The sequence below is a fragment of the Hyaena hyaena genome, unplaced genomic scaffold (assembly GCF_003009895.1).
Source record: "Hyaena hyaena isolate Hyena2069 unplaced genomic scaffold, ASM300989v1 scaffold_1206, whole genome shotgun sequence".
In the NCBI taxonomy this organism is placed as follows: Eukaryota; Metazoa; Chordata; class Mammalia; order Carnivora; family Hyaenidae; genus Hyaena; species Hyaena hyaena.
Window position 1 is genome coordinate 78,625 of NW_024081843.1, and position 25,238 is coordinate 103,862.

The window sequence follows — 25,238 nt, forward strand, 5'->3', positions numbered from 1 at the left end:
ATAGGTGTATATTCATTTAAATAAATAGGAAAAGTACAATTGCATTCATCATAGTAACTGCCTGAAGGTTGGGCGGTTTGTGGAAGAATAATGTGGAAGAAAAATTTGGTGAAAAGTTCTACTCAGGGCCGCCTGGGTGGCTCAGTCAGTTAAGTATTCAACTTCAGCTCAGTTCATGATCTTGGGGTTCATGATTTTGAGCCCCGCCTCGGGCTCTGTGCTGACAGCTCAGAGCGTGGAGTCTACTTCGTATTCTTTATCTCCCTCTCTCTCTGCACCTTCCCCACTTGAGCTCTGTCTCTCTCTCTCTCAAAAATAAATAAATATTTAAACATTTAAAAATTTTGATTTAAATTCTACTTAGAGGGTGCCTGGGTGGCTCAGTTGATTTGGCTCTTGATTTCAGCTCAGGTCATGATCCCAGGATTGTGGAATCGAGCCCTCTGTTGGGCTCCATGCTGAGCATGGGGTCTGCCTGTGATTCTCTCCCTCTCTCTCTCCCTGCCCCTCTCCCCCTCCTCTTTCTCTCTCTCTCTCTAAAAAAAATAATAATAAAATAAAGAAAAGAAAAGTTCTACTTAGGATTTGTCCAGGTCCCTAGTAATCCAGAAAGAAAACAGGTATGTTTTCATATAATTGTTTCTTATCCAGAATGACACTAATGGTACAGATTACCTTTTAAAAAGCATGAAAGAAAAAAAAAAGATTCCCACACCTGAAAAGATTTGAGGTTCTGAGCTAGTATATTTGGCCTCCTTTTCTGGACTGAAGCCATTTATGAATAAAAATGTGTAAATATGGATAGTATCATAAGTTTCTTAGAGAGTATAATTAATAGCAAATTGGTAAGTTTCAGTGCAACAAAACAGTGAGGAAAGACTGAATAGAATTATGAATAAGCTCATTATTTTAAGACCAAATAAATTAGTAAAACCAATATCCTGTTGCTAATGTGAGTACTTGCTCTGACTGCCTAGTTTATTGGTCATTTATAGATTTCTTTATTAGTGTTTGGCTTTTTCTATTTGATTAAATATAAAACACTTTGCTTTGTATACATAGTTAAACTTTTATCTTTGCCGATTACTAAGGGCACTCAAATCTGGTAATATATTTACCTTAAGGGTATTGGTTTTCAGCCTCGCAGCACATTTTCTTTCATGTGAAAATTATAATCCAGAAAAAAAGTTATACCACTTAGTACTATCATGAGTTTAACAAGCAGTGTTGCTTAGAGAAGACCTGTGCACAGAGACAAATGCTAGTTCTTTTTATTCCCATATAACTTGAGTTCCTTTGAAGCTATCCATAAAAATTGTAGGAGGAAATCATTTGGTGGCATTAAGATGCTGGGCATGATTTGACTTCTTATAAAAATTGATGACTAAGATTTTTTTTAATATTTATTTTTGAGAGAGAGAGAGAGAGAGAGAGAGAGAGAAAATGAGCAGGGGAGGGGCAGAGAGAGAGGGAGACACAAAATTGGAAGCAGGTCCCAGGCTCTGAGCTGTCAGCACAGAGCTCGATGAGGAGTGTGAAGTCATGAACTGCGAGATCATGACCTAAGCTGAAGTTGGACACTTAACAAACTGAACGACCCAGGTGCCCCAATGATTAAGACTTTTAAATAAAAACCTAAGCCTCAACATAAATCAAATATAAACTTTTAAATATTATGATAATTTTTTTGTTGGAGACAGTGAAAAACCTTTCTTAAGCCCTACACATCCATTTCAATTTTTAATAATTTTCTCAGCAGAGTTTATCTACAGATAAAATCAAATATGTGTATCATTTGTTCTCAAAGTGAAGTATGTAGACCAATTATTTCAGAATCACCTGGGGAGCTTGATAAAAGTGCTGTACCTATTCTTACTCAGATGAATTAGGGAAGAACCCAGGAATTTGCATTTTGTGGTTATTATACCTACTCAAACAGATATTTATTCTTTAGGGTAATTTCCTTTACAACATGCTGGTCAGAAAGGCAAATGTCAACTTCAAAGAATTCTGTGCATCTATTAGGTCTGTTTGAGATTGTAAAGCACTTTGAAAATACTTAGATAAAGAATACTAGAGAGGGTCAAAGTAATGCTATAATGAGTGTGCAATAAAGATTAACTTATTATTAAGAATAGCAATCTATACCCAATGTGATGGATGCACTTCTGTTTTTAAAAATGCACCTAAACACCACCCTAATATGATTCAGCTGAGCCACACAAACCAGAAGCTGTTGAAGAGGAACTGCTAACATAAAGCTCATTAATTCTGACTTGAGCATACATTTATTACATTAAAGGGGCGGGGGGAGAACTTTAGGAAAAGGGTGGAGTGTGACATTTAATGGTTCTTTGCAATTTTGCAATATTTGCCAAGTACATTTGAGCTTCCTGAGACTTTGTAGATAGGAAAAATCATAAACTTTGCTTTATGGTTACCTTATCATTCTTTAGAACAACCTTGACAATATAGCTGCTTGTGGTAAGAGAGTGAGGTGTGAAGCTTAGACTGAGGGGACATGAACTTTAGAGGGAATAACCTGCAGTAAAGTATGTCTATAACAATAAAACATCGGCTAGTTAGTGCCATTGTTATTAATGTTTAATAATTACTAAGCACTTTTGCTTTATACACAAGGAAAATGAGCATGGAGGGAGAAGAAAAGAAGTGTTGGGGGGAACAGAGAGAAGGAGTAAGGAGGAGAGAAGTGGGAAGGAGAGAATGTGAGAAAGTCAGGAGAGTTCTAGAAAGGGAGAAAGAATGAATTAATCATTTTTGCACATAGCTTTTGTAAACATGGATGTGTTATCTTGAGAGTGCTAGTAGCTCTGTATGATCTAGCAACAGAGGTTAACTTCTACAGCAAGAAACATACATGAATGAATTCATAAATTAGAAATTGGAGTTCTGTTTATTAGGAAAAATAATTTGTTGGCCTAAGTCAAATTTAACACACACACTTGCACATAGAAATATTAACTAAAGATTAACCCTTGCTGGAAAGCATAAGAAGTGAGAACTTTTTATCAACCTGAAAAATAAAAGCTTTTCTTTCACTGAGATTAGGCAATCCCAGATTTATAGTAGAAAACTCAAATTCCAGTATAATTTTTATTGCAGCCAACAAAAGTACAAAAAGGTAGTTTTTTTACATAATGGATGTTACAGTCTTGTCACCAATAATAAACAATAGCATAAACTATTACATTCTTAAAATATTAAATTATTGCTTAATATTCAGATATACATATAAACATATACTGTTTTATGTCTGAACTTGTGAGTATATATTTAATTCTGTTAATATCTCCATGCCTCTTTAGTGTTTATTTCTGTATGTATGTAAGTCTGTATTTGTATTTGAAAATAACATAAGCATTTTATTTATTTCTTTTAACATTTACTTATCTTTGAGAGAGAGACAGAATGAGCAGGGGAGGTGTGGAAATAGGGAGACACAAATCCAAGGCACCTCCAGGCTCTGAGCTGTTAGCCCAGAGCCCCACATGGGGCTCAAACTCACAAACCGTGAGATCGTGACCTGAGCCAAAGTCAGATGCTTAACTGACTGAGCCACCTAGGCACCCTACATAAGCACTTTTAAAGAAAGAACTGTAAAATGCAATGATTTAAGGTGCCTCTGGGTAAGTGCCGCAAAGAAAGTACAGTTAGGAAAGATGCTTGATTAAATAAAAATTTGAAAAAAAACAAAAAAGGTACTTGAAACAAACAAACAAAAGAATTTTGTTTCTTTTATTCCGGCTCTACATTAGACTCATTTAACTTCTGGACTCCAGATTTCATATTCTCTGAAATGACATTTAAAAAAATCTACCTTTGAAAAGCTCCCTAGGTGATTTTGATTCAATTGGTCTAAGAACTGGCATTAGTAAACTGTTAATTCCTTTACTATCTCTTCTAGGTCTACCCACCCAAGATTCTGGGAAAAATCCAATGCCTGATAAGGCACCCCTTTCCTAGTATTTTGCCAGCACGTTAGAATCCCACAGTTGATCCTGCTCTGGACTTCCTAACTGGTCTTCCAGCTTTCTAGTAACTAAGTCTCCTGATTTTTAATTCAGTTCCTTAGGAGACAGAATTCAATACTTTCTCACCTATTTCCTCTGAAGTAATCCCACCTTGACCCTTATTCTCTCAAGAGCTGACTTTGGAGGACCAGCTGCTCAACTTGCTCTGAGCAGGTTTCCTCCCCTGTGTGGACTTGCCCACCTATTTGGGCTTCCATATTTTATTTTTTAATTTTTTACAAATATATGTCATTTATTATCAATTATACCTTTTTAAAACATTTTTAAAGTTTATTTATTTATTTATTTTGATAGAGAGCAAAAGTGAGAGCAGGACACAGGTAGAGAGAAAAGGAGAAAGAGAAACCCAACTAGGCTCTCCACTGCCAGTGTATAGACCGATGCTGGGCTCAAACTCACAAACCATGAGATTATGACCTGAGCTGAAGTCAGATGCTTCACCAACTGAGCCACCCAGGTGCCCTGGACGTCCATATTTTAAATTTGAGGTTATGAGGCATGAAGATGAGATTCTGCCTCAAAGGGAAAGGAAAAGGAGAAGATAATTTGGGAGAGAATTGGGGAAGAAATTTCCTGACTTATTTAAATTTCAAGTGTGTTAGTATAGATGGTTTCCCCAAGATACGCTTATTTAGGACCATGGTAGCTTGACATATCATTTCCATGAAAGCAAATAGCCTGCAAATAGTTTTCACAACTATGTCATGCAATTCTCAATGCCATTAGGTCCCAAGTCTTTCTTATCATAATTTCCTGTACAAATGCCAGACCTACAATTTTAATGGTTTAATAATACTGTTACCATCATAATGAGATTAACTAGCCTGAAGTTCTAACTCAAAGTCAGCAATGTTCAATAGATAAGTCATTAGATTATAAGATAGTTTCTCATCTAATAACCCTAATTGAGCACAGAAAAAAAAATGATAAGGAATCAGAAGACCTGGATTCTCTTGCTGGTCCCATCAATTATGGACCTCCAACAGTCTCTCAAAATTTTACGTCCTTTTCTTTAAAATATGAATAACAATATTTGATAAACCTCTAACCACAACATCTCCATTATCCTCCTTTAGTTTTCATATTATATTAGAAAAATCTCTTAGGAGCACGTAGGTGGCTCAGTCAGTTAAGTGTCTGACTCTTAGTTTTGGGCCAGGTCATGATCTCATGGTTTTGTGGGTTTGAGCCCCATGTCAGGCTCCGTGCTGACTGCTTGGGTTTCTCTCTCTCCCTCCCTCTTTGTCCCTCCCCACTCACACTGTCTCTGTCTCTTTCAAAATAAATAAACTTAATAAAAAAAAGGAAAGAATCAACCTAAAACATTGTTTTTATTATCACACTTCCCCCAGTAACGAAAAGCACCTGTGGAGGATGCTCTAGACCCATTTGCTCTCCGCCCAGAGGACTTTCTTGTGCTCCCACTAATTACCACGTTTCTCCGACTCCTCTACAGCCAGAATACTGTATGAGAACTGGATTTCACCAATTGGATTTATTTATACAAAACAAAAATAAAATGGATGACTTTGTCTTTCTGTCTCTTTTGACTCTTTTTTTTTTTTTTTTAATTGCTGGCAAAAGGAAGAACAGAAACTATGATCTGACTGTACTCTCCCAGTTCAGCTATCACTATATACACCCTTTTCTTTCCAGACCCAGTCTTGCTGCCCTGTCTAGAGCTCTTGAAAAACTGTAATGCTCTCTCCTGGCTCTAAGCCCATTCCATTATACACTCCAACCACATAGAACTGACTATAGTTCCTCAAATATATAGTGTTCCCTCTGGGCTCCAGGCCTTGTACATTACGTTCTCTTCCCAGAATGTTCTCCCTGTTCTTCTTTACTGAAGTGACTCCTACTCATCCATCATCTCTCATGTGAGATGTCACTTCCTCCAGGGAAGCCTCACCTGAACTTCTAAGATCTGTTTAAATGCTGCTTCTCTGTACATTTAAGGACCCTATATTAATCATGATCATAGAACTGATCAAACTACTCTGGTTTTTACTTGATCACCTCTACTAGAATAAAAGCCCCTTTAGGACAGGAACTGTGTTTTGGTCATTAATTATTCCCAGAGTTTGGTGGTGCCTGGGTGGCTCAGGTGGTTAAGCCACTGACTCTTGATTTCGGCTCCAGTCATGATTTCATGCTCAGGACATGGAGCCCCATGTCAGGCTCTGTGATGAGCATCAAGCCTGCTTGGGATTCTCTCTCTCCCTCTCTCTCTGGCCCTCCCCCACTTGCCCTTTATCTCTCTTTCAAAATATAAATAAGTTAACTTTAAAAAATAATTCCCAGAGTTTGGCACACTCACAAATATTTACTAAATGAGTGAATGTATATATACATGTATGTTTTCCTTCAAATGCCTGTAAGTCAAAAATTAATGGCAGACAGGGACCTTTGCTCTACTAGCAGACGGCATGCAGAGTGCCTCACCTACTACTGTCTCCATAGTAGGAACTCAAATATTTGTTTAAATCAACTTTTTAATTTATTAAATTTAAATTGAGGCTAACTAAACCTTCTGAATAAAAATTATTATAGACTTGGTTCTGAAAGACACTGATGGTAATACAATTACCATTTCAAGGTCTGTTTGGTCAAGATAACACTTACACTCAGAATTTTTAGAAAAACTAAATTTCCCTTCCCACAAAGACCTTTATGAACATGACAGAGTTCTAAGGTTCTGTTAAAACATAAGTGCAAAATCTTCCCTGGATATTGTTTCATTAGCCACTGATACAAAAAGGAAACTTCCAAGAGTGCAGAATGCAGAATCCCAGTTCTTCAAGAGGGATGAAACCTTAGACATATATATAATGATATAGCATGGCTTTGATCTTTGGAAAACTTAATGATTTTTTTTGCTTTTTAATATTAAAACTTAGTTTAAATATCTTAATTTAATCATTTGTTCATAAGATAGCCTGGTCCCAGACAATTAAAATTAAATGTTCATAATACTGTTCTGTTGACTTCCCCAAATCTTACTAAGACAAGCAGTCATAGGGCTATTTTGGTTTCAGAGATGAAAAAACTCTCATATGTCAAGCTAATAATTAATTCCAAAATTGTAATTTCAATTCCTAAAATCTAGTTCACACTTTTATTTAATAGTTTTTTTTTAATGTTTTATTTATTTCTAGGAGAGAGAGAGAGAGAGAGACAGCGTGAGCAGGGGAGGGTAAGAGAGAAAGGGAGTCACAGACTGAAATAGGCTCCAGGCTCTGAGCTGGCAGTCAGCACAGAGCCCGACGCGGGGTCCGAACCCACGAACCGCGAGATCATGACCTAAGTGAAAGTCGGACGCTTAACCGACTAAGCCACCCAGGCGCCCCTAGTTCACACTTTTAGAATTCAGCAGTTTCACTTTGACTGCAAACTGTAAGCAAAGTTGTCACTAGATGACTAAAAGTGAGAATTCGATGGACGAATGTGTGCAAAGTATTGAGCACAGCAGTGCTGACATGTACTCTCTCAACAGAAGTTTGCTAGTGTGTTTATTTTTATTAATTAATTAATTTTTAATGTTTATTTTTGAAAGAGAGAGACACAGAGTGTAAACAGGGGAGGGGCAGAGAGAGAGACACAGAATCCTAAACAGGCTCCAGGCTCTGATCTGTCAGTACAAAGCCCAATGCAGGGCTCAAACTCACAAAGTGTGAGATCATGACCTGAGTTGAAGTTGGACACTTAACCGACTGAGTCACCCAGGCATTCCTCATGTGTTTCTTTTTAAGTTCTAGGGCTCAAATGAAGTGAAATAACAGTCAACAGTTCAGTTCAGGAAATGCTATGACATTTCTGTTTGGTTCTGGTTCAATAGTTTTATAAAATAAATGTACTTGCTTCATATTACAGTATATAAGTGGCAGTGCTTTCAAACTTACTTAATTATCTATTAGGAGAAAATTACAGGTGGTTCAAGGTACAGTCACTAAGTGTGGTTTACTCTGGTTTAGGGGATATAGTTTGGTGTGTTTCAAATATCTGTTTTACATCTCCATTATGTCTTCATTGCTACTGAATGCAATTGTTAATTCCTATGGCCCCATTTTATTTATAGATCTCTCAATTGAATATTCCTGAATTCTCCTCTAGTGGTGGAATGGCCATCCAAAGGTTAAGGCTCTGTTCATACAAGTTAGTTTTGGCCAGATATGGAGATCCAGAGGTAAAATTCAAATTTAATTAGACTTATGGTATCTGTATGATGAAATTCATATTCCAGAATAGTCATTAATTCATTTCTTTGCTTACTTTCCTCCCAAGTGTTTCATACTTCTTGCCAATTTCCCTCCCAAGTTATTTTTTTTCTTTTAGTAACTGCTTGCCAATTTTTCTCCTAATTTATTTTATTCTAGTAACTTAAAGATGAAAACTGCCAAGCAGCAATGGTAGAGAAAACACAAACATATTTTAATTCTTCAACTTACATAGTAAATATTTTTATTACAATACATATGAAATGGCTGCCAAGACAAATACTTAATGAAGACCATTTTGCGGTTGGTTGTAAAAGGATCTCAACAACTTTGTGGAAACCAATTACATATCCTAAGTTCCTGACCTCTTCTCATATACCATGCCCTACCTCCCACCATGCATTATCATAAAAGTCAAACCCAGGTACTTTTACAAGAGAGTGAGTCACTGAATAAAGTCAGTCCAACTACCCATTTACCCAGACACTCTTGTTGTCTGCTATGAGGCTCTGGGGTAGGATAAGGTTTTGTTGAAGTGTAAAGAAAAAAGTAGTATCAAGAAAACAGTGAAGTCTGATCCTCTTTTAGTAATGAAACAGGATTATGATCTCTTTAAAGGATAAGCAAGTTAATGAGGGCCCAATTATACTGATTCCTCTTTTTAAGCTAGTAGAATCTTCAGTGCTGGTTATAAAAGTTTACAAATATTTAGAAGAACTCTAAAAGTAGTCTGGTGACATGGAAAGAAAAAAAAATGGGAGGATAAGTTAATGGGCACCAAGATATAAAATGGTATTTAAAAAATAACTATAGGGGCACCTGGGTGGCTTAGTCAGTTAAGCATCGGACTTTGGCTGAAGTTGTGATATCACGGTTCATGAGTTCAAGCCCTGCACAGGACTCTGTGCTGACAGCTCAGAGCCTGGAGCCTGCTTTGGATTCTAAGTTTCCTTCTCTCTCTGCCCCTCCCCCTCTTGCATTCTGTCTCTCTCTCAAAAATAAACCTTTAAAAAATAATAATAAAATAAAAATTAAAAATAACTATAAGTTGCCTAAGAATCCATTTTACTATAATTTGGCTCCAAAGTAAGAAATGTAAAGCCAGACAAGGAGATGTTCCTAAAGCAGAACTGACCGTGAAGAAGCTGCACCTGACTTATTCACTCACGTCTGCACATTACCAGTTATCCTATCAGCCCAGAGCTGTCTCCATGCCCTTCCCTGTGATAAAGTCTTTAAGCTATCCCTCAGAGCAAACAGTTTCAACAAACTGAAGTCAGAAAACTATGTGAAATATGTTGTGCGTGCTTTTTCCGATCCACGCAGATTTACACCTACCTACCTGCTCCTATGATCATAAGCATCACTACATACGCAAGTCTTTGTAGATACTAGAGCTGAACAAAAACACAAAAATGAGGAAGAAAATATTCCATTCTCATCTCCAGTTCCAAGTCTAGCTGGAGCACATTAAGAAACAGATCAACGCTGACAGTCAAAACGTAAACATACTGGATCATGAATGTTTGTATTCGGTGATGGGGCCACATAGAAAAGACAGCAAGGGATCATTTTGTTGGCATCAGCTGCTTAACCCTCAGGGATTCTGTAGGTATTTCATGTTCCTATGCTCAAAACCCTTCCACACTTAAAATATAAAAACTTCATTTTGGCAGGCTTTCACTGGCCTTTTTTTTTTTTTTTTAAAGGTGAGGAACACTTGCTTAACAACAAAAGTACAGAAGTTGGAAACTCTTCAGTACTGAAAATAGAGGAAAGTTTTGATTTTGAGTAAGACCATCTAGAACTTCTAATTACTTTTTTTGTTACTCCAGCAATAGTGTGCTGCTGTCATGATTCCAGCACTGAGACTATGAGGCTCAGGGGAGAACACGTACCAAGCAAAATTCTTGTAACTGGCATGCCTATTCCAAAGTATTTCTGAAATAGTCACCTGATAAGAATTTACCATTCTGCCTATTGAAGCCCTAGGTGGAGTACACCAAAATAAACTTTTTAGAATCACTGCTGTCAAGCATTTCGCCATGTAGTTGGATAGATAACAATATATAAGGAATATTCAGCAACAAGAATAGTATCCCCTACCACACTAATATGCTCATTGTACCCCTACATTTGCCAGTTTCACGTACAAAGAATTTAGGATGTGGGATGTTTTTGCCTATTATAAGCTGACTAGGAAGCACTAGTTGCAAAAGTCAGCAGGACAGGAGGGAGTCGGGATTCAGAGATTAGAAATGAAAAGCTAAGTGTTTTGACAATTTAAAACAAAGGAGCGCCTGGGTGGCTCTGTCGGTTGAGTATACAACTCTTGACTTCAGCTCAGGTCATGATCTCACAGTTGGTGGGTTCGAACCCACATAGGGCTCCATGCTGACGGTGCAGAGCCTGCTTTGGATTGTCTTTGTCTCCCTCTATCCCTGTCCCTCTCCATGTTGGTTCTCTCTCTATCCCTCAAAAATAAATAAATTGACTTTAAAAATAATAAAAATTAGTAAAACAAAGAGGAAGAAGAGTGAATTGTACATTAAAAAAGCAAAATGTGCATCATCATCTTTACCAATTACTTATGCAAGCCCACTTAGTGGTGTTCTCCACTGGAAATTTGTTAGTAAGACCTGTGATCTTTCTGCCTTGTTCAGATGTCTCAGTTCTATGTAATTCACATCCACATCTTTCCTTGATAAACACATAGCATTCCTACATGTCCCTCTTTCCAATTCCTGTTGTGCAGGGGTATCCTTAATCCTAACCCAATTTCTCTCTTCTTCTAATTTCTTCAGGAGAAAAACCTTCAGTCTTTCCTGAAAGCCCATTTTCCCTATTGTCCTTCCTATGGATAGAAGCCATACATAAATATGGCATTCCTGATCTCCTCACAATTCTTCGGCTTAACTTTTGTTTTTTCTTGTCTATAACAACCATATTCTGAATTACTGAAACAGCTTCCTATTAGTCTCCCTTCTTCTAGTCAGAATAGCAAATACTACTACTACCACCACCACCACTACCACCACTAGTTATTTTATTTAAATACTTTCTGTGCATCAGAAAAAGCTACAAAATTCCACGAAATAGGTAATATTAGCCCCATATTACAGAGGATAAAACTGAGTGTATAGTAGGATTAAGTAGCGTTGTAACCAACTCTGTCAGATTTCAAAATATATAATCTTTCTGCTACCCCACAAAATTTTAAAATGCATCCACCTTAATTCTGTTTCTCATAGTACAGTCAAAGTGATATATGTAAAATGCAAAACTGACTGCATCCTTCCCTTGATTAAAGCTCTTCAAGACCAAATTCCTGACACTGGTTATGAGGTCCCCAGGACATGGTCCTCCAACTTCATTCCTCCCCAGTCAGTGTCCCCCCAGTCACACTCTCGTTCTATCAAGATGCTTGTGGTTCCCTGAACTAACCAATGGGTTTCATGCCCTGTGTTCCAACTCAGTATTTTCTTTTGGTCTGGAATACCTTTCCCATTTTTACTCATCCATCTTTCTTTGTACAAAAGCTTTTATAGAATACTGAGGCAAATTAACTGGGCTTCTGTACTGTCTTAAGAATACCTTTATTACAATACTTGCTATAGTACAGTGAAAGTATCTCTTTATGTATGCTTTCCCCCAACCAGCCCATTAGTTATTTGAGGAAAGGGATAATAAAGTTTTTATTTTGTACCCACTCAGATCCCACCAAAGTGAACAGTGTCTGGGACAGAGTAATCATGTAAATAATGTGTTGGGGTCTGAAAGGCATATAGAAACTGGAATCACCTCCCAACTCCATTGTTGCTTCTGGAGTACGGAACCAATGCAACCTAAACTCCAGGCTGTCCAATGCCACCTGTTTTCTTCCACAAAATATACCAACTTTTGTTGACTGGGTCATGAAGAGCAACTACCATATTTACAGATAACCACTTTTATAATTTTTTTGCATAACCACTTCGTCATCATCAAAATTCACATTGATGACTTTTCATGGCCAAGATGTTTCTCCATCTTAATTATATCAAGTTCCATCTTGTTTCCATAATAGTCACTTACTCACAAGAGCTCTCAGACACATCTCTTTTATATCATACTCTCTAGCAATAATCTCCATCTCAAAAGGAAATAGAAATGATCTAATATTTACTGAATGGCTAATTCACGTCAGATGCCATGTTATATACGTTATATTCATTCATACCATTTAATTTTCTCAATAATCTAGTGACCATTTATTCATCAATTCCCCACTTCTTCATACCAGCTTAACCTTCTCTCTACTTTATTGGCAGTTCTAACGTTCTTAATAAAAAAATTCTTCCACGGCCATAAGTTTCACTCTTGTCACCATTAGAATTCCATAGTGAATCATTCCACTGGAGGACATTAGCCTCAGAAAAAACCTCCTCTGGAGGTTATTCCTCACATGAGACACACCCAGATTGATTTTCAATGCTCCTTCTTTTCACTCCTATAGAAATAGCTCTTTCATTTTTCTATTAGAGTATCAACTCATTCTTTACTGATACATTTCTTTCCCCTACTGGTCCATGAACTTCTGAAGTATAAGGATCTTGTTCCAGTCATATTTTTATAAAATACAGGAAGTTTCAAATGTTTTCAAAATAAAGACTTCTTAACTTGTTCTAGTTTAAAAGTTTATGTGGGTACAAAAGGCCATATATTGTACAATTGTATTTATGTGAAAAATACAGAACAGGAAAATTTTAGAGACAGAAGGTAAATCAGTGGTTGTTTAAAGCTGGGTGTGGGGGGCAGATAGGTATGAAGAAATGGAAACTGATTGCTAATGACATTTTTATTTATTTTTTATTTTTTTAAAATATTTTTATTTATTTCTAGGAGAGAGAGAGAGACAGCGTGAGCAGGGGAGGGTCAGAGAGAGAGGGAGACACAGACTCCGAAACAGGCTCCAGGCTCTGAGCTGGCAGTCAGCACAGAGCCCCACGCGGGGCTCGAACCCACGAACCGCGAGATCATGACCTAAGCGAAAGTCGGACGCTTAACCGACTAAGCCACCCAGGTGCCCCTGCTAATGACATTTTTAAAAAGGAATTGAAGATGTGGTGATGGGTATGATGGGTATGCAACCCTGTGAATATACTAAAAAACACTGTCTTACACACTTTAATTTTGAGGTTGGTCACAGAATCAGAAAGGGAAAAAATATGTTCTCCTTCCTCTTACCCTCTTTCTTTAATTATTTTTAATAGCTTTATTGAGATATAATTCAGATATCATACTTCTGAATGGTAAAGGACAGATCATTATAACATGAACCCTTTAGAAAATAGACTATTTTTTAGCTTGGTGTCCTCATACCCAAGCACAGTATTCATGGGTTAGCAAATGCTCATTTCATGAATGAGGGATATACAGCTTTGAATTTATTATTAGTAATATAGCTATGCTAAATTTGGGTTAAATATACTTTTACCTGGTAGAATCAAATTACCATTTATAACATTATTTCTTTTCTTTCCCCATGCTCAGTATGGACGCCAACATGGGGCCTGAACTCACAATCCTGAGATCAAGACCTGTGTGCCTCTATAAAATTATTTCTATGAGAAAAGGCATATTCAAAGCAAAAAATAAAGCCTACCAGGAACCTTCCAACACCTTTCAACCAATAAATAAAGCCTATGATTTATCTTGCAAGACACTACCACTCCTAGGCCCCAGTCTCCACCTACACAAATATCTGAGGTCTCTAAGAACATTCACATTTTTTTTCACAACAAATCTACTGAGAGTTTCGACATCCAGATTGTAATATACTATTTTTGGAAGAAGGGCTTTTTAGGAATGAAGAGTATCTTCTTCAAAATAAATTCAATACTTTTCCACAATAGTTTTTATTTTTATTATGATTTTATGTATAGAAAAGAAGAAAATGGAGCTCTAAAAAACTACTTTGGAATGAATCAGTATATACATGGAGAACCACTTGTACAAGTAGGTGTCCCTCTTTTGTAAGAATTGTAGTTTCTGTCTGACAATTAGCCTTTTTCTTTTCTCTGTACTGTATTTAAGTTTCATTTTATTCTCACTGCAATTTTTTTCAAAAAAAGTGACTTAAAGGAAGCCACTAGTGTCAAATGCCATCTATCAAAGACAGTAATTTTGAATCAAGATCTCTATTCAGGCAATACTATTGATAAACCTCATAATGATATATTCCCTACCTTAACATTTACATCAATAATTATTGATCCCTCCACCATATAATTTATGTATTGAATAGCACAAGATCCACATACTGGCCACTTGGAATACTTCACATATTTTCAGATAATTAACACATTCCTCAATATTATTATAAAATGAGTCAACAGCATTATCTTCATTTTGCCTCTGTTTCAGTGAATTACAGCCACTACAGGTCATATGGCTGTATGTTGAAGGCCAAAGGATAAAATATAATCACAATTTTATCTCTGATTCTCTACTGGCAGGTTTATGCTCATTCCATTAGGGTGTGGTGGTTATTAAAATTATTAAAATTCTCTCATGTAATTGTGAAGTATCTTTTAAAAAATGCATGCCATATAAATGTCCATTGAGGACATTTGTCTCACTAATTAGTCAATAAAATTCTGTTTCATAAAGAGGTTTTATTGTAACCAAATCATCCCATCATTTAAAAAATAAATTGTACTTTCCCTATGCTTTTGCAAGTTTTATAAAGCAGGGGTCATATGTTTTATTAATTGATTTAACTCAGAGTAGTTTTTCCATATTGGACACTTGATTAATGTATGTAAACAAACTGAATAGGGGACTAATTATATCATTTAGGTAGTCTAAAAGTTTCATATGCATAAATAAGAATTATGTCACATAACTACTTACCTCTTCTAGTTGGCATGCTTTGATGACACTCCTATATCTATACTCATCATAAGAAACACCAAAGATGATGTTTTCTTTAATGGTGCCAGGCATGATCCAGGAAAACTGCGAGCAGAATGAAATTCTTCCACTGTGCTTAATTTTACCCTCTGAAGGCTCCAGTTCTCCCATAATCATCATTAGAAGTGAAGTCTGGAAAAAAAATTGTTATTAAGTTAAATCATTTGATCGAATCACTCTTAGAATACACTTGCCTCCAACTCTCATCCTAAGCAGAGGTATCTATTCTGACTTTAAAGGGTTCTACATTAATTCATTTGATTCAAAATTTATTAAGCACTTCCTGTTCTGGATTTGCTGCTAGGCACAAAAGATACAAAGGAGAATAAAAGAAACAATTACAATAGAGTGTGGTAAGTGCTTTGGTAGAGGTTCACAGAGATAGAACACCTAATTCAGATCATTGAGACAGGTTTGGAGGAGGTCAGGGAAAGATTACCACCACCTAACCTTTGCTGAGTACTCAGTCTATGCTGGATGCTGTTCTATGTGATTTAAGCATATACATTCACTTAATCCTCACAATAACCCAAGAAAGTAGATTCAATATTATCTTCATCTAACAAAGAAGAGATCAGTTAAAAAGAGATATAGTCAGATAATATTGTTCCCATAAGGCTTTCTTAAAGTAACTAGTATAAATCATCCAGGGAATGACTGAAGAAGCTTCACCAAAAGGACTATCAGTGAGCAAAGACTTTATATGGAACAAGACTGTGAAATAAAATTTAAAATAACGTGGTACTTAGAGTTGAGAAAGAGAATTAAAGCATGTTATATTGCCTGACAATAAGAAAGTTAGAAGTAAAGCCCAAACGAAACAAAAGAAACAGGGTATAAAGGAAATGCACTGATTGTTTTATCAAAACAAAACAAAACAAAACAAACTAGAAGTCAAAGGGTTTGATTTAAAGGTAACATATCAGCTAATAGAAGCATAAGCATATTTAACAACACAAAGATAAAACATTAAGAAAGGTAATACTACTGAATAAAATTGAGTAGGAAAAAGAAGGAGGCAGCAGAGGACAGAAAAACACTGATTTTGGGCCACCTGAGTGGCTCAGTCAGTTAAGCATCTGACTTCGGCGCAGGTCATGATCTCACAGGTCGTGGGTTCAAGCCCCACGTCGGGCTCTGTGCTGACAGCTCAGAGCCTGGAGCCTGCTTCAGATTCTGTATCTCCCTCCCTCTCTGACCCTCCCCTGCACACACTGTCTCTTTCTCTCTCTAAAAATAAATAAAACATTAAAAATTAAAAAAAAAAAAAGAAAAACACTGATTTTATCAGAGCTCACATTAGGGAATAAGAGAAAGAAAAACCCAAAGATTTAATGTACAGTTATTATACATATAATCACTGTAGCAAAATACTTCCCCAACAACTACAAGTTGGAATGGCCTTAGGCTTATACCTTGGCCCCTTCCCCATTTTATTCATACTCTCTCCTTTGGAATCTCAGCTGGCATCAAGTTTTTGCACTGCCAGTAGCCCCCATTCCCTTGAAACTAGAGTTGTATATCCAACTAACATCTCAATTTAGGTGTGTCAAATATGCATTTTAACCTTAATGTTCTAAAATCAAGCTCCATCCCATACCAGTTTCTTCCATAATCTCCTCAGATAATGTTACCTTCATGCTTCCAGTTACTCAGTCCAAAAACTTTGGACTCATCCTTGACTCCCCCTTTTTTTCATATGCCACTTTCAATCTAATTATATGGTATCTTTCTTAGAGATATGTCCTGAAGGGTACCTGGATGGCTCAGTCAGTTGAGCATGAACTCTTAATTTCTGCTCAGGTCATGACATCATGGTTGTGAGATTGAGCCCCATGTTGCTGAGCATGGAGCCTGCTTTAAGATTCTCTCCCTTTACCACTCTCAGGCATGCCCATGCATGCACACAGCACTCTCTCCCTCTCAAAAAAAAGAAAGAAAAGAAAGAAAGAGAAGAGAAGGAGAAAAGAAAAAAGAAAAAAAAAGAAAAGAAAAAAAACGTGTCCTGAATTTGACTACTATTTCCTTCATTACCTGGATTAAGCCAATATCATCTCCTATTCAGTTCACACAAGAGCCTCCTAATCATTTCTTTGCTTCTGCCCACTTCATAACAACCTATTTTCAAGGTGGCCTCATCAAAACTAAGACAAATCATGTCACTTTTCTGCTTAAAACCCTATAGGGGCCTCTCATTTCCTCAGGAAACAAAAAGTCTTACTCTTTACAAGTTCCCTTGTAAGGTCCTTGAGGCTCTTTTACAAAAGCCCAAATAATGGTCTAGCCCACATTACTCCTCTGACAGCTCTACCCTCAGGGTTGACTCTGTGCTAACCCCACTGACTTCCTTGCTAGTCTGTGAACCACACAGGCACAGTTCCATTTCAAGTCTTTGCTCCACCCTCTATCTGCACTGGAGGTCTGTGGTCTTGCTGACAGTCCCTGACACCACACAGTTTCTCTCATCCATCCTGGCCTTACCCTGGTACTCAGTTTTAGCTTGGTCTTAATAATAACTGAGCAGCACATGTGTAGAATAAGCTATTAGCTCCTGCTTTTGTTTACATTTAAAATAAAATAAAAATGTCTGTGAAGTTTTATCAACATTTTGGTATTTATACATTTTATATATATATATATATATTCATATTCAGTGATGGTTTCATTTAATGTGATATCACTCAAAATACCCAGTATTGATAAATATATTACATATATTTGATAAATATATATAAAATATGAAGATTATATATAACTTTATACATGTTTATTATATTTCTATTAATGAATGCTAACATCAGAATTAGTATTAATATAGTATAAATATATAATATAAATATATTACATATATTTAACATGGATAATCAGATATATTTCATTATTTGAGTTTATAAACTATTCTATGTTAAAATATCACTTCTATCACTTCTAAAAAATGGGATTTATAATAAGTAGGGTGGGGGTGAGGGATGGAAAGCTGACCAGCACTGAATAAATTAACATTCCTATGTATTTCTTTCAAAAATCTATCCCATTCAATGATTCAATGATTTTTTTTCATAATAAATCCTAAGTAAGTTTGAGTCCATTCTCCAAAATTCTAATGTCAACAAAATAGGGATCTTTTGTCTATGTGGTTATTAAGGTAAAATCTAAATCAAGATTTTCCTAGGCAAGCTCTGGAAAAATGTCTATGCCAAGGATTGGTAAAAATGAATTGTTCATTTATTCAATAAAGTTACTGAATATCCACCATGTATAAGATACTGTGTTGACTTATATGTGAAATCTAAGAAACAAAAGGAAAGAATAAACAAACAGAAAGCAAAAACAGACCAATAAATACAGAAAACAAACTGATGTTTGCCAGAGGGGAGGGGACTGGAGGGATGGGCAAAATGGGTAAAGGGAAATGGGATGTATAGGCTTCCAGTTATGGAATGAATAAGTCATGTGACTGAAAGGTACAGCATAAGAAACATAGTCAATGGTATTATAACAATATTGTATGGTAACAGATAAGTAGCAATGTTTGTGAAAATAGCATAATGTACAGAAGTGTTGAATCATTATGTTGTGCAAATGAAATTAACGTAACATTGGGTGGCAACTATGCTCCAACTTAAAAAAAGAAAAAAGAAAAAACATTTTTTAATAAATTTAAAAATCACCACAAGAGGGAAAAAAGACACTGGGTTCAGTGCCATGCACCACATAAATATGCAGAAGAAAAGGCCACTGCAAGTAATATGAAGAAATAAAAGACTAGAGACTATTATCAGTGGAATAATTTGTATTATAAGAGACACTATATCAAAGCATTCTCCTACTACCAATGTAAGAATTTCTCCAACATGCCCTCTTTGGCTACAGACAAACGAGGAAATGAAAGAAATGCATGCCCAATGAAGTTATTAATGATGAAGAACAGATTACCTTGCCTGCTCCAGTAGATCCAGCAACCGCCAACAGCTGACCTCTTTCTATCTTGAAACTGATGTCTTTCAGGACAGGAGCACCAAGAAGTGAGAAGTTGCTGAAGAAGAGGCTGTTGTCACCATTGGAAATTTTTCTATCATTACTGTTTTGTTTTGCTTTCTCAAGTAATTCTCCAAATCCCTGAAAAAAAAAAAAACACAAAAAGGTACATTTTTCAGATATTTTCAATAGCTGTTTTATTTATTATGAAAAGCACATGGCACATGACCTATACTTTATAACAGGTAATTATATAACACAAGTTCTAGAGCACATGATGCAAAGCACTGAAAATTTTAATATACCATTTGATGGAAATATAATTTCAATATCTCAGATTATTACTCACCGTTAAACTAAATTATTGGCGAAAATGTGTACCTTCTCCTATAGGCTGAGCAAATAAATATTATTATCTAATTTCATAGCAAATAATAATATCTGAGGTAGCTTTTATAATCCCTCTGTTTTAAAGCCATAGACTGTGACTCAGAGGTTAAATGACTAAATTCAGCCAGAGTGGGGCGCCTGGGTGGCTCGGTTTGTTAAGCGTCTAACTTTGGCTCAAATCATAATCTCACAGTTTGTGGGTTCGAGCCCCGCATCAGGTTCTGTGCTGGCAGCTCAGAGCCTGGAGCCTGTTTCATATTCTATGTCTCCTTCTCTCTCTCTACCCCTCCCCCGCTCATGTTCTGTCTCTCTCTGTCTCAAAAATAAATAAACTAAAAAAAAAATTTTTTTTAAGTCAGCCAGAGTGGAATTACAACCCATTCTGACCTCTATCATGCTTCTGGTACCTTCCTCTAAGAAGCTTGGATCATTTAAGTCTTTATTAAGCATAAATGTAATGAGATTGCCAGATGATTCAGATGAATTCCACTATATGAGAATGGCTGCGAGGAAGGAATTCCCTTCTCTATTGCCCCATGGGAAGCTTTAAGGTAGAGTGGACTTCAAACGAAAGCAAACAGCCCTAAGGATTGATCACAAGGAAGCTTGTGTATACAGTCTTAAGGGAATCTATTTCCACATTCTCAGCTTCCTAATATACTTCTTCCTAAAATAATCTGCCTATGATGTGCGTGCTCTTTGTCATCTCTTCTTTCCCACTTTCCTGCTTACAATTGTCCTTGTCTTACTTTACACAGAAGAGAAGCCTTTTGGGGTGCCTGGGTGGCTCAGTCAGTTAGTTAAGTGTGCAACTCTTGGTTTCCGCTTGGGTCATGATCTCCTGGGTTCGTGGGTTTGAGCCCCACATCGGACTCCATACTCAGCTGGTAGCTTGCTTGGGATTCTCGCTCTGCCCTCCCCCCACTGTGAAAAATAAGTTTAAAAATTTTAAAAAAAAAAGAGAGAGAGAAGACGAACCTTTTACCAGTCCTAAGTCTAACTGTGTTGTACTTCTTGGAGTGTGAAAACCTCTAGGACACAAACAAGGGGACGACAGAAGAATAATTTTCTCCTGAAAGAGGGTCCCACAAAAGCAAAGCCAGGAATACTGTAAGAGGTAACATCTTATTTGGATGTGAGGGCGATCTGGCTGCGACATCTGTCACCCCATTGATCGCCAGGGTTGATTCGGCTGATCTGGCTGGCTAGGCCAGTGTCCCCTTCCTCCCTCACCGCTCCATGTGCGTCCCTCCCGAAGCTGCGCACTGGGTTGAAGAGGACAACCTTCCTCGATACAGGAGGACAGTTCTTCGGTCAAGGGTATATGAGTAGCTGTACTCCCCTGCTAGAACCTCCACACAAGCTCTCAAGAGATAACATCTTATTCCCCCCAGCTTCAAACTGAAGGTAATCTATGTGTCTTATCTAGCTTAGAATAAGATTTCAGAGATGAGTTGCCAGATAAGGCATTTTAATTAATTATTACTTAATTTTTAGTAATTTAATGAGCCTAGTTAATACACATTAATTAAACCTGCATTTTAAGGTTATACTTTTTCTGACATAAAATAAGCTGATTGGCCTGACAATGAGAACTAACTTCATAAATTCATTTATTTTCCATAAACTGAATGCACTCAAACTATAACACCAAAGTTATGACAAAAACCCACTTAACATACTTAGACAATCTACAGTAAACAGGAATTACATCTTTTGCCACCACTTAAAAATACATTGAAAAATTTATGTCAACTTAAAAATGTGTCAGAGGTATGTGTCATAGTTTTTCAAAATTATTTTAGGTCATACATAAGCAATCAAATTTGGAGATCACTGCTTTGCGTTCTCATGAGACAGATGGTTAACATCCCCCTTAGTCACCAAACTATAAAAGCAAAGCTTTTAGGAAGTAGACAATAAAATGTCTTTATAACATGGGTCAAAGGCATCTGTTATTCCCTTATTCACTTATTTATCTCACAGATATTTACTGGGAATCATCTCTGTATTAAAGACCACTTCAAAAATCCCACATGAGAGAATATGTATGAATAGATATTAACACTGTCACATGCTTAGTGCTAGAACTGAAAATCACACAAAGTCTTATGGAAGTACGTTATATAGAGCAAGCAACTCAGCCTGAACCTAACCAAGTATATGACCTGCAGGCTAGGCTACAAGGGATAGAACTGGGATTTCACAAGACCAAGAAATGGTATAGGTGTTCTAGAAAGATGGATTTGTATGTACAATGATTTAGGCTTAAAAAAACAAAATATGTCTCAGAAATAGTGAGTTGCCAGGTCAGATATATATGGCAAGATGACAAAAGATGTCCCTAGTAAGACCAGCGATGTAGGCTGTTAAAGGACTTGCTGTGCCATGTTTAGAAGCAGGACTTTTATCCAATAAACCTTTGACCAATGGGAAGCTGTTGTTACTAACAAATTTTATTTCTTTATTTTTTTATTTGAGAGAGAGAGTATGAGCAGGGGAGAGGGACCCCATGGCCCTGGGATCATGACCTAAGCCAAAATCAGGAATTGGACACTCAAACCCACTGAGTACCCAGGAGCCCCACTAATAACTTTTAGTTTCTGATTACAGAAGCAAGACACTTATTTCAAGAAATTTGGAAAATATAGAAAAGCAGAATAAATAGAAATCACTTGTAATACTACCACGGAGAGAAACCATACTTACTTCAACCAAAATCCTTCCATTTTCTTACACGTAAATATATATGATTTTATATATAAGTATATACATATAACCAGGGATGAAAAGTGCAGCATAGGCAATATAGCCAATATTATTGTAGTAACTTTTAAGTGTAGATGGTAACTACAGTTATCATGGTGAGCATTTTGTAATGTATCTCATTGTTGAATTACTAGATTGTACAGCTGCAGCTAGTATAGTATGTCAATTATATTTCAATAAAATATATATGCTTTTTTGCAAAATTAAGAAAAAATATAAGGTTGTACCCTGATTTCTGACTTACAATAAATCATCAATATTTTCATATACCATTGAACATGATTTTTAGTATAATTTTTATTTTAAAATTTTTTAATGTTTTTTATTTATTTCTGAGAGAGAGAGAGAGGCAGCATGAGCAGGAGAGGGTCAGAGAGAGAGGGAGACACAGAATCTGAAGCAGGCTCCAGGCTCTGAGATAAGCTGTCATCACAGAACCCGATGAGGGGATAGAATCCACAAACCACGAGATCATGACCTGAGCCAAAGTCAGAGGCTTAACCAACTGAGCCACCCAGGTGTCCCTAGTATAATTTTTAGTTGCAAGATAGTATTCAAGAGTATGGATAAACTGTATGCTCCTACTTTTGCTATAAATTGGGGATTACATTTTCTTGGTATAAATTTCCACAAGTGGAGTTCCCAGAGCAAAAAGTATGTAAAATTCCATGTGTTTTCAAGAGTAGTTCTATTTTCTTCATCAATAAATATATGAGAGTGCCAGTTTTCAAGTTTCAGTTCTCAACACTATTATGTTTTGGATTTGTTTTGACTTCTTTTTCTTATAGTTTTATAGGTGAAAATGGAATATAATGATCTTATTTTTATTTGCTCTCTAATAGATTGAACATTTCCATATTTATGAGTCCCCTAATGTACATAAAATGGTTATGATATCCTTTGTCATTACTCCAGTCTTGTGACATCTTCTCAACCAGCTGGCTAATTGTAACATTATAAGCTTCAGTCTTCTCTGTTTTTGAGGGCATTAAATAAGATAATATATATAAGCATTTTGTGTACAGTAAAGCAGTAGTCACTCTCTTTTGTTTTGTTTAAATAAAGAGCAGTATGATGAGTAGTTTTGGAGTCAGAGAAACTTAAGCTTACCTTTGAGCTCTGCTCTAATTAGTTGTATAACCTTGTTTTTGTTGCTTAAACTAAGTTTCAGCTTCCTAGTAAGTTAATAGTAATTTTACCTACTCACAGGTTCAGATTGAGGTCAGAATCATGTATCAGAATTATCAGGGACTTGCCTCTTGGGTAACTGGGTGGATGGTGATGCCATTAAAGGAGACAGCAAATACACTAACTGGAAGGAGTGGGTTTATGAAGCTCGGTGAGTGATGAAAGCAAAATGCTTGAGTAGCATGGAGGCAACTTAGAAAAAACATGTATGAAGTTCAAGAAAGAGACTGGGGCCAGAAATTTGCATTTGAGACTCATCAGCACATTGATGTCAGTTAATCTGAGCTTGAGCTCACCCACAGAGGGAATGAAATGCTAGAAGAAAGCCTAGGGCAGACCTAGTGCCAGTCACCATTGAAGTAGCCGGCAGAGAAGAGGTAGAAGTCATGGTCTGAGGGTAAAATAATATGAAAGGAGTGGTTCACTAAAGCCAGGTGATAGATTCAAGAAGAAAGGAACAGTTTTGATGTATTGGTGAGGGTGGAATCCAGATTGCAGCGGGGAGAGGCCCATGAAAGATGAGGAAATGAGAATGGGTTTGACAACAAAGGAAAGGAAAGGAATAAGGTTTAAAGGATGAAGCTGGGTGGTCAAAAGCAAGTGAAGAAATTTTTTTGAATTAACTTGTAAATATGTGACTGTGAAAAGGGGTCAGTTGAAAGGAGATGTTGAAGCTTCTAGAGAGAAGACTGCTGTCTCCTTGTTCTAAGAAGATGAAAGAAGGTAATAATAGCTCAGCCAATGGCAGGGGGAAACACACATCTTCGATATGATGGAAGGAGAAAAACATAATTCCAAGGGTGAACAGGGAAGTTGGAAGCATTCATACGTAATGATGGCTTCTATTTTCTTTATGTTTTGTAGAGGGCAAGGAGATCCTGAAAGAAGTAGAGGGTTTCAGGAAAGTGGTAAAGATTTGGAATAGCTTCTGGGGAAATGGTAAAGAAAAGTAACTAAAGACAAATGAAAAGATTTTCCAAGAAGGTTTTAGAGGTTCCACTGAGGTTGAAACAAGAACAGTATAAAACTAACACAAGATATATAATTTTACCAGATAGCACCTCCTTCACCAAAGTCTGTAAAGTCATGTTTTGCCACAAAGGATTCAGTGGAAGAAAACGGGAATTCAGAGACTTGTAGGAGAAGAACTGAAATGATAGGTCTTGGAATAAGCGGAGGTTGAGCCATGGTCCAAAGGGAGCACTAAAGAGACTAGAAATCCTGAACTTGAAAGAGTGTCAGGTATGATTTAGAGGCAGATAGAGGTGGAAGGTTAGAAAATCCTGGGCAGAGAAGGAGACTTTACATTTTCTTTTTTCTTATTATTTTTTAATGTTTTTTTAAATTTATTTCTGAGAGAGAGAGACAGGAGGAACAGGAGAGGGTCAGAGAGAGAGGGAGACACAGAATCCGAAACAGTCTCCAGGCTCTGAGCTAGCTGTCAGCACAGAGCCCGACACAAGGCTCGAACCCACAAACTGTGAGATCATGACCTGAGCTGAAGTCAGACGCTCAACCGACTGAGCCACCCAGGCGCCCCATGGAGATTTCACATTTTCAAAGTGGAGGAAGTCTAGGTGCTCCCAAAGCTCAAGATACACCTATGAGAGGAAGATTCTGAAGAAGTCTCTGGAAAGTATAAGTTCTAAGGACAGTACTGGGAGACTGCTCATGTGGGTGTTGAGGTTTC

The 25,238-nt window shown here is 36.8% G+C and overlaps 1 protein-coding gene across 1 annotated transcript in view; it reads right to left on the bottom strand.

The window, feature by feature from the left end:
* The window catches only part of LOC120224616 (cystic fibrosis transmembrane conductance regulator), a gene marked incomplete at its 3' end in the record, with an annotated part of 156,580 nt that overhangs the window by 78,221 nt on the left and 53,121 nt on the right, over positions 1-25,238 (bottom strand). Inside the window, exons 10-11 of the mRNA XM_039222876.1 lie at positions 19,160-19,342; positions 15,164-15,355 (exon numbers count right to left, since the gene is read on the bottom strand). Coding sequence (XP_039078807.1) covers positions 15,164-15,355; positions 19,160-19,342 — 375 coding nt within the window. The remainder of the gene's footprint in view (positions 1-15,163; positions 15,356-19,159; positions 19,343-25,238) is intronic.